Here is a 15,734-nt window from a genome sequence, read left to right as displayed (position 1 = left end):
ACAGTGGTGAACTCTAAATCTAGAACAGAAAAAGCATATATTACTAAAATTAACTATAAATATTACCCCCAGACTGAAATTATTTGAACCAGAGCATGAAATAAATAATACTTAACACACCTCCAACCTTAATCAAGTTATAAAACTGACATAAAATTAGATTATAGACTTTCCATAATTCCTCATATTAAAAACCATTCCTGGAAGTGAATAATATGTGGTAATTAAATCTTTATCAATCTTATGCTAAGATTGGTAAAGATTCAGTTCAGTTCAGTCGCTCAGTCATGTCCAACTCTGCTACGCTATGGACAGCAGCACGCCAGGCCTCCCTGTCCATCACGAACTCCTGGAGTTTACCCAAACTCATGTCCATCGAGTCAGTGACGCCCTCCAACCATTTCATCCTCTGTCATCCCCTTTCTGCTCCTGCCCCCAATCCCTCCCAGCATCAGGGGCTTTTCAAATGAGTCAGCTCATCGCATCAGGTGGTCAAACTATTGGAGCTTCAGCTTCAGCATCAGTCCTTGCAGTGAATATTCAGGACTGATCTCCTTTAGGATGGACTGGCTGGATCTCCTTGTAGTTCAAGGGACTTTCAAGAGTCTTCTCCAACACCACAGTTCAAAAACATCAATTTTTCAGTGCTCAGCTTTCTTTATGGTCCAACTCTCACATCCATACATGACTATTGGAAAATCCATAGCTTTAGCTATATGGACCTTTGTCAGCAAAGAAATGTCTCTGCTTTTTAACATACTGTGTAAGTTGGTCACAGCTTTTCTTCCAAGGAACAAGCGTCTTTGGGTGTCATGGCTGCAGTCACCATCTGCAGTGATTTCGGAGCCCAAGAAAATAAAAGCCTGTCATGGTTTCCATTGTTTCCCCATCTATTTGCCATGAAGTGATGGGTCCAGATGCCATGATCTTAGTTTTTTGAATGCTGAGTTTTAAGCCAACTTTCTCACTCTCCTCTTCCACTTTCATCAAGAGCCTCTTGGTAAAGATTACTGAATAACAATTTAGTTTATAGATTTTATCCATTCTATTAAACTGATGAGTCAAATCTGCACTGTTCACACTGATACTTTATAGAAGAAGAACACACAAAAATGGAATCTTAGATCATTCAAACAAGATTCCATTTATTTATGGTGCAAGAAATTAGAAAACTTAGTGTACTGAACTTTTTAAAAAGTTGATTTAAGACAGTACCTATCAAAACTACTTAAAATTGAAATAAGAGTTCAGATAAGAACTATGGTCTAGAGATATGCAGTAAGTGTAAAATACCAACTGAATTTCAAAGACTTAATATGAAATAAAGGATGTAAAATACCACATTAATAATTTTTATACTGATCATCTGTTGAAATGCTAATATTTTGAATACATTAGGTTAAACAAAATACATTATTAATTTCATTTCTTAATACTTTTTTGGATATGACTGCTAGAAAGTTTTAAAGTGCAAGTATGGCTTCTATTTGTGTTTCACATGATGTATCTACTGCATAGTGTTGATCTAGAAACTATCAAGTAAAATGACACAAGTTCAGCAATAAGAGCAGAAGAACAGGAGAAAACAGCATACGGTAGGGTCTTAAAAAAGTGTTTGATTCATGGAAGATGAAAAAAATTAAGGTAATAAGCCCCAAAGTGATATAAGTTGTGATAAATGAATGAGAAAAATACAGAAGACATCAAAGTATATTATATTTTATAACATAATTCATTTCCTACATCCCTTCATAAAGCTTTATTAAAAATTAATATGACAACTTTAGCTGTAAAAATAAATATAGGTATTGTATACATTCTGAAAGAGTTAAGTATAGAGATTTATAGCAGTAGAAACATGTTAAAGTGTTACATTAATCTTAAAACAACCTCAAATTAAGTTTTATTTATAATTCAAGTAGCTAAAATTGCCATGAGCAAATTACATCACTATAAGACATTTTTCATTGAAACTATCTAGGGATGGCAACCATAGCTTTAGTAAATTGATTATAAGAAAAACTTTTTTTTATGAGTAAGTATAATTGGCTGAATCATGTACTTTGGAAGGACATCTTTGACATTTTAAAGTTCATCTTATTATTAAAAAGCTTAGTGTATTCATAGAAAATCATTAATTATGAAGCTGCTGGAGAAGAAATGACTGTGGATTTTTAAAAACAACTATTAAGCAAGAAATATCTTTTGGGCAAGAAAGAAACTAGTCTCACTTTGGTACAATTTAGGTATTAATCCAGAATTTTTGTGTTTTAACTAGAGTAGTTTCTTAAGCGAGACACTAACTTAAACATAAGTAAAACAGATGACACATAGAAGTATGACTCTCTCTGTTGTTTTAATAATTAAAGCTTTTTGAAAATGATCCCCTCTCAGAAAGAATTTTTGCCACTAAAGGAAATTCAAGCAATGAGTAAAGGTTAGAAGGTTTTTCCATAAAGATTCAAATAGCAAATGTCAGACTTTGTGGGACATAAAATTTGTTATAACAAATCAACTCTGGCTGTTACAGTGTAAATTTAGCTACAGACAATGTATGAACAAACAGGTAAGGATGACTTTCACTAAATCTGTATTTACAGAAACTGGCGGCAGTTCAGATTTGGCCCATGTGCTGTAGTTTGCCAACCTCTCGGGTACACTACCACTTATTCAAAGCATTATGGAGATTCACATACTGCTCTAGATAACATCAGAGTCCCTTCCAGATCTGCAGTTCAATGAAATTAGTAAGATGTGAACTGTTGTTTCTATGTGTGTATTTGTCTATGACTCATAGAACAATAAACAACAACTGGACAGAAATATTTCTCCCCTTGTCATATGATCATGTCTTTGTTGAAGATACGTTTTTTACAATAAAAAAAAGATACTAAAAGACTTAACACACAATCATTTTAAAAAGCAAAAAAGGAAGTGAGAAACATCAGAAAGAAAGGTGGGGTGGCTCTGAGTTACAGAAACAGGGGCACTATCTTCATTTCCATGTGGCAGTAATTCTACTTATGCCCTCCAGTAATCCTTCATTCCACTTCAGATAATTTCCTAATATCTCTCTGGGAAGAAACAAATCTCCTATCTCTAAGTCCAAGTGGTTCTGGTAGAGCTGACTCTGGTGTATGACTTGTGTGCATACTAGGTCCCTTCAGTCGTGTCCGACACTTGGTGACCCAATAGACTATAGTTCCCCAGGCTCCCCTGTCCACGGGATTCTCCAGGCAAGAATACTGGAGTGGGATGCCATGCCCTTCTCAAGGGGATCTTCCCGACCCAGGGATTGAACCTGCATCTCTTTAGTCTCCTGCAATGGTAGGCGGGTTCTTTACCACCAGTGCCACCTGGGAAGTGAAGTCCCAGGTGGTACTAGTGGTAATTAGTGGTAATTAGTTAACTTCTAAGTATATGACTTAGAATAATAATCATAATCATAATCAGAGCACTCCATTCCTCACCATAGTCACTGGCTGAGAGACGGGCAGATTACCAAACAGAGATAACAAAACATAGTAAGAATCTTGCCTGCATATTCTGATAAACAGATGACTCTTCCTTTTCACTACACTTGAACTGAAGAGATCATGAAGTAGAGAACCAATGCAGTCACTTTTTGACAATAAAGAGAGAGGCTGTATAAAAAATGAAGCATACATACACATATATCATACCAGTTTCAGTGCAGCATCAGCCTTTCAGAATATACATACCATGCATATTATAATGATTATATATATGTATATATATGTGTGTGTTGTGTATATGTGTGTGTATATATATATATATATATATATGGGTGTACATATATGTATATATATGTGTGTGTTGTGCATATGTGTATATGTATGTGTATATATATATGGGTGTATATATGTGTATATATATGTGTGTGTTGTGTATATATGTGTATATATATGTGTGTATATATATATGGGTGTATATATGTGTATATATATGTGTGTGTTGTGTATATATGTGTGTATATATATGTGTATATATGTGTGTATATGTGTGTATATATATATATGGGTGTATATATGTGTATATATATCTGTGTGTTGTGTATATATGTGTGTATATGTGTGTATATATATATATGGGTGTATATATGTGTATATATATGTGTGTATATGTGTATATATATATATATGGGTGTATATATATGTATATATATCTGTGTGCTGTGTATATATGTATATATACATGTATATCTATATATGGGTGTATATATGCGTATATATATCTGTGTGTTGTGTATATATATGTATATATGTGTGTATATATATATGGGTGTATATATGTGTATATATATGTGTGTATATATATATGGGTGTATATATGTGTATATATATGTGTGTGTTGTGTATATATGTGTGTATATATATGTGTATATATGTGTGTATATGTGTGTATATATATATGGGTGTATATATGTGTATATATATCTGTGTGTTGTGTATATATGTGTGTATATGTGTGTGTATATATATATGGGTGTATATATGTGTATATATATGTGTGTATATGTGTATATATATATATGGGTGTATATATATGTATATATATGTGTGTGCTGTGTATATATGTATATATACGTGTATATCTATATATGGGTGTATATATGTGTATATATATCTGTGTGTTGTGTATATATATGTATATATGTGTATATATATATATGGGTGTATATATGTGTATATATATGTATGTATATATGTGTATATATGTGTGTGTATATATATATATATGGGTGTATATATGTGTGTATATATATATATATATATATATATATATGGGTGTATATATGTGTATATGTGTGTGTGTGTTGTGTATATATGTGTATATATATATGAGTATATATGTGTGTATATGTGTGTGTGTATATATATATATGGGTGTATATATGGGTATATGTGTGTGTGTGTATATGTGTATATATGTGTGTATATATATATATATGGGTGTATATATGTGTGTATATGTGTATATATATATATGGGTGTATATATGTGTGTATGTATATATGTGTGTATGTATATCTGTGTGTTGTGTATATATGTGTATATATGTGTGTATATCTATATATGGGTGTATATATGTATATATATATGTGTGTGTTGTGTATATATGTGTGTATATATATGAGTATATATGTGTGTATATGTGTGTGTATATATATATATGGGTGTATATATGGGTATATGTGTGTGTGTATATGTGTATATATGTGTGTGTATATATATATATGGGTGTATATATGTGTGTATATGTGTATATATATATATGGGTGTATATATGTGTGTATGTATATCTGTGTGTTGTGTATATATGTGTGTATGTATATATATATGGTGTATATATAATGCTTCTCTGGTGGCACTAGTGCTAAAGAAATCACCTGCAATGCAGGAGATGTAAGAGATACAGGTTCAATCCCTGGGTTGGGAAGATTCCCTGGAGAAAAGGGCATGGTAACCCACTCCAGTATTCATTCCTGGACAATCCCATAGACAAAGGAGCCTAGCAGGTCACACAGTGTGGTCCATAGCATCACAGAGAGTCGGACATGACTGAAGCAACTTAGCACAACACACACACACACATACACATATGTGTGTGCATATATATGGTGGGACTTCTCTGGCGGGTCAGTAGTAAAGAATCCATCTGCCAATGGAGATAAAAGATGTGGGTTCAAGCCCTGAGTCAGGAAGATCCTCTGGAGAAGAAAACGGCAACCTACTCCAGGCTCCTTCCCAAGGACAGAGGAGCCTGGCGAGCTATAGTCCATGGGACTGCACAGAGTTGGACATGACTTAGTGACTAAGCAACAACAACAACTATATATACATATACGGGGGGTGGGAGGAGAAAGAGAGATGCTGGTGACTAGCAGAGCAAGTAAGGTCAGTGCCGAAAGACACAAGAGGGAAGTACTTTGAGTTGCTACGCTGAAGCTCATACTGTAAGCTATTATACCTTTCTAAAGAAAAACTGAAATGAAGCTAGTGAGTGCTAGTAGAAAGAAGCTTTGGTATTAAATACAAATTACTAATTTTACAAGCCTGAGAATTTCATAACTTTTACTTACAATACTGTGATATTAATAGACACCAAACACGGTGCCCCTCGGGAGACAAGAACAGGACTGACAGTCATCACTCAGCAGGACCTTCAGATCTCTCTATATCTTTTGGGTCTTTGATAGAAAGTCATTATTCATTTATAACTTGGGTATGTAAAACAAAACGGCAATTAAAAAAAAACTATGGATTAATATACAAATGGCATATTAATAAAACCACATTTATTTCTAGAGAAGGACTTTAATAGGCTATCTGCTCCGTAACTCCCACTCCAGTATTCTTGCCTGGAGAATCCCCTGGACAAAGGAGCCAGGTGGGCTGCTGTCCATAGGATCACACAGAATCAGACATGACTGAAGTGACTTAGCAGCAGCACCAGGATCTCCATAACTTGGTTAGAGGAATGATTCTGCTGCTCTGTCAAACTACCAAGAAAAGAGGTAATTTAGTAGCATAAATTCTTTCTGGGGTGGGAAGATCCCCTGGAGGAGGGCACGGCAACCCACTCCAGTATTCTTGCCTGGAGAATCCCCATGGACTGAGGGGACTGGTGGGCTACAGTCGTCCATAGGGTCGCACAGAGTCAGACACAGCTGAGCAACTAAACACACAGCACACAGTAGAATAACAGAGTAATAACAAAATCTCAGTTTAAAAGATCTGCATAGATCATGATACTTAAATGGAAAAATGAATACATTCGAGAATACTACTATGTGCCAGGAACATCATGAATTTCGTATGAAGCTTTTTTTTTAACAGTTTCAGCAATATAAAGAAAGGGAGCGAGAAGAGCAGATTATGAAGAATGTTAAGAAATGTCACAAATTTGAAAACTTACACCTGTTTAGAGGAAATAGAGCATATTTTATAAAATGGACCCACAATGAGTAGTTTATCTTTCCTTTCATGTTATCCTAAAAAATGATGTATGTATTTTCATGACAGTGGAATGCTTTTTGGCATTCTTGTGTGTTCAACTAACTGTTAGAAACACAATAAATACAACAGCATAAAATGCTTCTGTGTATGTATGTGTGTGCGAGTGTGTTGCTTAAAAGTTTGAGAAGTGACCAACTGTTCTAATATAATGAGCAAACTGGTTCATAATTTTAAGACTAAAAGGAACAGTCAGCATTTCAAGTCAGTGCAGATATTCACTGAGGAAAAAAAAAAAAACTTTGAAGTCCAACACTGCATAATATTACTTAACAGAAAAAGAGAGTCTACAAAGCATAATCACTTAAAAGACACATGTTAACTTACAATGTTTTCAAAATCAGAAGCAGACTTTCAGCTTCTGTTTTTAGCAGAGTTAAGATACTGCTGAAAACAACTAAATATGTTGAATAAAATAGCAAGGCAACTTCCTAAGTGCACTCAACTACAACTACGATCTGAGAAGAGATAAATAATTATTTAAACAAGTGAGTGTTGGATTTTTAAAACTTCATCTTTATTCATTTCATCTTAAATGTTAACACAAAGCATTCTGGATTAGGGAGAGATTATTTATCAGCTCACAGCAAATAATGCGCTGCTCCTCCACCTTTGCTCCAGTTCTTACCTTCAGGGTGACCAAATGACAGCCAGATCAGTTATCCTATGCAAGCAGCACACACTCCGTGAGCAAGGTGTGCAAAGGATGGGCAAAGAGGTTAACCTTATTCTCTTCTTATAAAGAGGAAGAAGGAAGTTGCTGTGTTCCCCTCCAAAGAGGATGTCCTAGGAAATCTTACCAACACTCTAGTATGTAAATAAAAACCTCTCCAGGAGCCAAATGGGACTTGTTACTCAGTCGCTCGGTCATGTCTGACTATGCTATACAATGGACTGCAGCACCACAGGCTTCCCTGTTTTCTGCTATCACCGGAGTTTGCTCAAACATGTCCATTAAGTTGATGATGGTATCTCATCCTCTGCTGCCCCATTCTCCTCTTGCCCTCAATCTTTCCCAGCATCAGGGCTTTTCTAATGAGTCAGTTCTTCACATCAGGTGGCCAAAGTACTGGAGTTTCAGGTTTAGCATCCGTCCTTCCAATGAATATTCAGGACTGATCTCCTTTAGGATAGACTGGTTTGATCTCCTTGCGGTCCAAGGGACTCTCAAGAGTCTTCTCCAGCACCACAGTTCAGAAGCATCAGTTCTTTGGTGCTCAGCTTTCTTTATAGTCCAACTCTCACATCCATACATGACCACTGGAAAAATCATAGCCTTGACTAGATGGACCTCTGTCAGCAAAGTGATGTCTCTTGTTTTTTAACACACTGTCTAGGTTGGTCATAGCTTTTCTTCCAAGGAGCAAGTGTCTTTTAATTTTATGGCTCCGTCACCATCTGCCCCAGTTATTTTGGAACCCAAGAATATAAAGTTTGTCACTGTTTCTGTTTTTTCCCCATCTATTTGCCATGAAATGATTGGACCAGATGCCACAATCTTAGTTTTCTGAATGTTGAGTTATAAGCCAGATTTTTTTTCACTCTTCTCTTTCACTTTCATCAAGACGCTCTTCAGTCCCTCTTCACTTTATGCCACTAGGGTGGTGTCATATGCATATCTGAGGTTATTGGTATTTCTCCCAACAATGTTGATCCCATCTTGTGTTTCATCCAGCCCAGATTTTGCATGATGTACTCTGCATACAAGTGAAATACGCAGGGTGACAATATACAGTCCTTTCCCAATGTTGAGCCCGTCCATTGTTCCATGTTTGGTTCTAATTGCTGCTTCTTGACCTGCATACAGTTTTCTCAGGAGGCAAGTAAGATGGTTTAGTATTCCCATCTCTTTAAGAATTTTCCACAGTTGGTTGTGATCCACACAATGATCTAGAGATGTTTCCAAGTTTGGGCTTTATCCCTCTGTTATGGAAATACCTATGAAGATAATGCTCTAGTCTTGCCAGTGTCCTGAGGCTTAGAAGGAATTTACAGCTGTCACCTATGTTCCTCTCAGAGAGATAATACAGGTTTATTATCCTTTTTGAATACAATGCTTAGCTAGATAAATAGTTACAAAATTAATTTCCATAGTATATGAAGAGTCACGTAAGACTGGGTTTTTTGTGAGAATACAAGACATCCAGAAAGGTTTTTCTTTCTCCAAACTAAGAATGAGAGAGTAGCAAACAAGCCACTGAAGTTCAAAGACACTAGTGAACCTGAGCTTTGGTATTCATATACATGGGTTTGGGAGACCAGGGATAATGTCCAATATCTGCAAGGTGGAGAGGTAAAAATGATACATCCAAAAAATGTGAAATCCCAAATGGTTACATCCTTGATAAAAGACTGAAATAGAAATAAGCTGCCTTCCACTCATCACCTGTGCCTCAGGGACCACAGGAAAACTGCCTATGTGGAAATCTGGTACTAACTGTGGAGTGGGGAGTTTATGTGTTGGAATCTCTTGTCAAAAAATAGCCACAATCAAAACTTCAATGTTAGTTTGCAAGCACTCCCTTGGAACTTCCAATAAATTTCAAAAAGATAATTTAATTTATATGGTTCCAAACTAGTGCTATCTCCAAGTATTTGAAAGGAGCATAATCCTTATCTTACCACAAACCAAACCCTAATCCTACACTCTAAATTGAAGAGGAGCCTGGCGGGCTACTGTCCATGGGGGTCACAAAGAGTCAGACACGACTGGGTGACGACTTTCACTTTCACTACTTCCAAATAAGAGAAAGCCTAGTCCTCAATGCCAAATATTAACTTCCTTAGTTTAAAATATGATTTTTTATGGGAATTATTATGCAAATTATAAGTCCATACTACAGAAATATGAAGAGGGAAATGAGTAACAGCTGAGCAGGCTTCTGGAAGCTGCTGGGACTTTACCTGCCCATCCCTGGTTTAGCACAGCCAGGAGATTCCAGTAGAAGGAAACAGCATTTGGCAAGTCCTCACAGACAGAACCACTGAGGTCTGCCTCACTATGGAAAAGGCTTACGGGTAAGGTTGGATATGGAGCCATGTTGTGAAAAACAATTTTCTTTAGGAAAATTAACGTAATAATCTCAAATAAGACTTCAAGGATGTACATATTATAAGGAGAGTCAAATTTGCTATTTTCTGCAATAACATGTATTAGAAAGAATAAAAGCCTAAATTATGGCAATAGCTTCAGGAAGGAAATGGGAGAGATTAAAAAAATAAAACATTATAACAGGATGAAGCACAAGATATTTGAAAGATTAATTTAACTACTATGAATACAATATAATAATAACTATCTTTTAATGAATCTGTATTTATATTTACCTTACAAATAAAAGTTAAAATGACATTTTAAAAGTTATGCTTGGTTCTGGACAAAATGGGCAACCTATCTCCCACTTCTTCATTCTGTCTTGGACAAAACAAGAGGATACTGAACCCAGAAGATGGCACAAAAAGAATGGAAAATGTCTGGGAGACAGAAAGTGTTTGGGTAAAAGGCAAGAAAAGAATATGGTAACCTATAGCTGAGGGCCAGATGTCATGGCTAGGGTCAAGCTAGGAGAATTTTGGGTTGCAAACTTATCTTTTCATGTTTCCCTGGAAAGATTATTGCTCACCATCTTACCATTTCAGGGCTGAAAATAGCAGTATTAAGCACCCACCAATGACAGCACAGTACTTGATATTTCATAGCATACAGCCCAGCTATGTGAGGAATACATTGAAACAGGTATAGCTGGGAAGGCTGCCTTTTAGAATTCCAAGTTCTCAGACTATCAAACAGAATAGATGCAAAACCAAACAAAATCCACATCTGTATTTAATGTGGTGAAATTTAGGGAGATCCGAGATAAAATATACTAGCGGGCAAAAAACTGAGTTACAAAGAAATAAGAATCAGATTAACAGCAAATTTCCTCAATAAATTTGTATAAATTTGATTTTAATTTAAAGGATAAGCAAAGGTTTGTTTAAGAAAAAAAAGAAGGTTAAAGAATAATAACTTAAAGAAGGTTAAAGAATAATAACTTCAATATGAATTGATACAAAGAATGGAAATCAGGGCCATGACTTCATGGCCAGAAATCTGTGCAATGTGGTTACTTGTATGCCTCAGGCGTGAGAGGAGAGCCTGGGTGTGAAATGCCAAGGGATGCAGTGTATCTTTCACTCTCTAATTCTTCCTCAAGCTAGTTTTATCAATCTGATGGTCTAAATAAAGTGGCAATTCCAGTTAGTTGAGGGCATTATTTATTCAGACTCCCAACAATCACCAATTGATGACACTAAGAATAACTTGAAAACTGTAAGATTTGAGGGTTTGAACTAGGTTCTGAAAAAAGCCTAATTTAACTTCCCTTATTAGAGAAGGCTATCAATGCATAAACATTTTTATAGCATTACTAAACATACGAGTTGTAAAATTATATTTTTTAATTTCAGAAAGTAAGCCCTTATTCAATTAGAATAGTAACCAATAATACTGTAATGGTTTTGCCTAGTGAGCAAGCAACCATCTATAATCTATAACTACTTTGCAATATAGAAATAAGTCAATTCCATTCGATGAATTGCTTTTTCTTAGCACTCGAATTCCTTTGAAAAATTTCACCTTTAAGAGCAGTCATTGACTTTACACAAAGAGGCAAGAGAAGGCAAAGAGTGAGCAAAATATGTATCAGCCACAGAGGATGTCACTGTACATTACCAGGATAAGACAAATTACACTGGTGACACTACTTCTTGGGCTGATCTACTTCTACTACTATAATTTCCTTCATCTTCTTCCAGAATACTGCAAACATCAAGGGCACATCAATGCCAAAATTTACCAACATATTCATCAACATAGACAATTTGGAGATAAAACTGGGGGGAAAAAAAAAAGGATATGGGGAAAAAAGAAAAAACAGAGGAAGAATGTTCTACTACTAACCTGATTTAATTTCTTCCAGAGATTGAGGACAGGAGAAAGTTCATTAGACCAAATTTCTCTATCAAATTTGCAACCAGCTGTTACAGATCTGCCTAATATCTTCAACTGTGAAATAACCTGAATGAAGAAAATAAAAAGCAATAAATGAACACGACCATTCAGTAGGATACAAAAACAGCCACATTTAGCTTATAAAGACTGTGTGTGTGTGTATATATATATATTTATGTACATATTATAATAACTCTTCACTTGAAAAGCTAATTCTTCAGTTAGATCCAGTCTTAATAACCTATTTGCTCACTTCTGAAATAAAAATATTTTTCAATTGGAATGATTTAAATCATATAACCTCAAAATGCTGATATAATTTTTTGGAAAGATGAAATGACAGAAAAGATAGCAAATAGTATGAAAGTGAAGTGAAAGTGTTAGTCACTCAGTTGTGTCCTACTTTCACGACCCCATGGACTCCTCTGTCCATGGAATTCTCCAGGCAACAATACTGCAGAGGGTAGTCTTTCCCTTCTCTAGGGGATCTTTCCAACCCAGGGATGGAACCAGGGTCTCCTGCACTGCAGGTATATTCTTCACCATCTAAGTCACCAGGGAAGTCCAGTAAATAGTATAGCAAACTATGAAATAGTAAAACAGTTTTAAGTAACTGTTGGTACACATTACAATAAATCTAAACTTTCAGGATTCTATATTGATTTTAAGTTGCCATCTCAATGCTTCTTCTATACATAAGACTCAAATGAAAGAAGTTATAGATCAATTAGTAAAAATCAAGCAAAATAAATTCTTTCCTACTTAGGGCTTTCACTTCTGCAAAAAGTGTCTGATGGCTCAGACAGTGAAGAATCTGCCTGCAATGCAGGAGAACTGGGTTTGATCCCCGGGTAGGAAAGATTCCCTGGAGAAGGGAATCGCTACACACTCTAGTATTCTTGCCTGGAAAATTCCATGGACCGAGGAGCCTGGTGGGCTACAGTCCCTGGGGTTGCAGAGAGTCAGATGCGACTGAGCAACTTTCACTTCACTTCACTTCTGTAACTTTCAAGTTATCAGCTTCTCTGTCACCATTCTCTAGAGAAGAAAATGGCAGCCCAATCCAGCATTCCTGCCTGGAGAATACCATGGACAGACCATTGGGTCACAAAGAATTGGACTCGACTGAGCGACTAACCCACACACACATCATCATTCTCATCAAAACCAATTCATTCACATTTTCTTTTCGACACAGTGTATAATGGCTTCCATTTCAATAATATCAGTAAGTCTTCTTGATCATTTACTAAGAATGATCCAGGATATCACTGAGTATTCTAGATATTATATTATAGATATTAGAGTAGATGTATGAAAATCAGTTAAGTATCTTTTGATGGGTCTTCCTAAATATTTCAACTGAATGTTAAAAATGTACTAGCTCATTGCTTATCTGACAGAAACAAATCCCCAAATCCAAACAATATGTTTTCCTAAGCTAATATTTTATACATCAACATTTGCCAGTTATCAACTATCTTTTCTGTTTTACTTTTTGAGAGATATAAGCTGTTTTCCCTTTCTAATAAATTGGGCTACATTTAATATTTTGGGGGTTCTTATACTATTAAAGTTCACAATAAAATAAAGACCATAAATCTTTCAAAATAAATGCACAAATTAACTGATAAACATACAGAATCCTGCTGTTAAACTCAAGTTCCTTCTAGAGTTTTTGATTGATTCTCTAATCTAGAAAAAACTGTGGTGATTCATTGTTTCATTTTCTTTGTTTTTCTGATAAATTATTTTCATTTGCTCCAGCTGAACCCTACAACAGCATCTAATTCATCAGCTCTGCTAAACCACAAAACATCACCAGTTGGCAGTCAGAAGAACTGTTATTTTGTTGACTCTGGTAACAATTGCTATCACTTATTTGTGTTTAAAATTTGTCAAACACGACAGAAAACAAAATAAGAATGCAAAGAGATGTCTAAAGGAAAAAAGGTTCAAATATTTTTCTACACATGATGTTTTTTACAGTTGATGTTAAAAACTATTTTAGAATAAAATGTTTACCAGCCCAAAAAGGTTTTCTTCCCAGAAAAATAACATATGAGCACTGCTTTTCATAATAACATGATTATAATACAATCTTTAATGAATAAGTAATAAAAAGGGAGTTCAAATGCATAATAAAAATATTGTATAATACGGATGGGGCTATAACTTGTAACAATGGACCATCTTTTTTTTTCCCCCATTTATTTTTATTAGTTGGAGGCAAATTACTTTACAATATTGTAGTGGTTTTTGCCATACACCGACATGAATCAGTGTATGTATGTATGTATGTATCAGATTTACATGTATTCCCCATCCCGATCCCTACTCCCACCTCCCTCTCCACCTGATCCCTCTGGGTCTTCCCAGTGCACCAGCCCCGAGCACTTGTCTCATGCATCCAGCCTGGGCTGGTGATCTGTTTCACACTTGATAATATACATGTTTCGATGCTGTTTTCTCTAAACATCCTACCCTCGCATTCTCCCACCGAGTCCAAAAGTCTGTTCTGTACATCTGTGTCTCTTTTTCCGTTTTGCATATAGGGTTATCATTACCATCCTTCTAAATTCCATATATATGCGTTAGTATACTGTATTGGGGGACATCACTCATTATCAGAGAAATGCATTTCAAAACCACAATGAGGCACCATTACACACCAGTCAGGATGGTTGCTATCCAAAAGTCTACAAGCAATAAATGCTGGAGAGGGTGTGGAGAAAAGGGAACCCTCTTACACTGTTGGTGGGAATGCAAATTAGTACAGCCACTATGGAAAACAGTGTGGAGATTTCTTAAAAAGCTGTAAATAGAACTGCCATATGACCCAGCAATCCCACTTCCGGGCATACACACTGAGGAAACCAGATCTGAAAGAGACACGTGCACCCCAATGTTCATCGCAGCACTGTTTATAATAGCCAGGACATGGAAGCAACCTAGATGTCCATCAGCAGATGAATGGATAAGGAAGCTGTGGTACATATACACCATGGAATATTACTCAGCCGTTAAAAAGAATTCATTTGAATCAGTTCTGATGAGATGGATGAAACTGGAGCCCATTATACAGAGTGAAGTAAGCCAGAAAGATAAAGACCAATAAAGTATACTACGCATATATCTGGAATTTAGAAAGATTGTAATGATAACCTATCTTTTGTTTTTATAAAATCTGATACATTTATCTTTTTATAAAGAACAGATGATAAAATATCTTTCCATTACTCATATTTCAAACCAATTAAAAATACTTTTTTCAATGACAGTCCTTTAAAAGGGTGTCAAAGGGAATGAAATTTCCCATGAAAAGCACATCACTTCTTCCATGTGCTAAGTGCACAGCACATACCATGCCCCTGGCACGCTCCGGGGCAGCGTCAACACCGTGGGAGCCAGCAGGAGGCGCCACCACTGCTCTCCATCTGCGCTCACTTCAAACCACAAGAGACGTCTAGGGAATGCCTAGGTTTCTCCTGAGCAGCTGTGCCTTTGTTGCAGCATGCTAAATCTTACAATTTTATTTTTCCTTTCTTTTGGATGTTGTAAAGCACACAGAAGAATTTCTAATCTAACAACACCTTTATAGAACCTGAGACCATGAGTTGTTGTTTGTCTTCTTTTGGCATAAACTGTTTCCCTAGTATTCCTTTCCTAATTTTCTCTTTGATTTCCTCAACTATTGATTTTAC

At 35.8% G+C, this 15,734-nt stretch overlaps 1 protein-coding gene across 3 annotated transcripts in view; it reads right to left on the bottom strand.

The window, feature by feature from the left end:
- The window catches only part of DYNC2H1 (dynein cytoplasmic 2 heavy chain 1), a 385,810-nt gene that overhangs the window by 77,910 nt on the left and 292,166 nt on the right, over window positions 1-15,734 (bottom strand). For all 3 annotated transcript variants that reach the window (XM_070473685.1, XM_070473686.1, XM_020900373.2), the window contains one exon: window positions 11,980-12,096. In XM_070473685.1, the coding sequence (XP_070329786.1) occupies window positions 11,980-12,096 (117 nt within the window). The remainder of the gene's footprint in view (window positions 1-11,979; window positions 12,097-15,734) is intronic.

Source organism: Odocoileus virginianus, chromosome 10 (genome assembly GCF_023699985.2).
Source record: "Odocoileus virginianus isolate 20LAN1187 ecotype Illinois chromosome 10, Ovbor_1.2, whole genome shotgun sequence".
In the NCBI taxonomy this organism is placed as follows: domain Eukaryota; kingdom Metazoa; phylum Chordata; class Mammalia; order Artiodactyla; family Cervidae; genus Odocoileus; species Odocoileus virginianus.
This window is presented reverse-complemented; position numbering and strand designations above follow the sequence as displayed.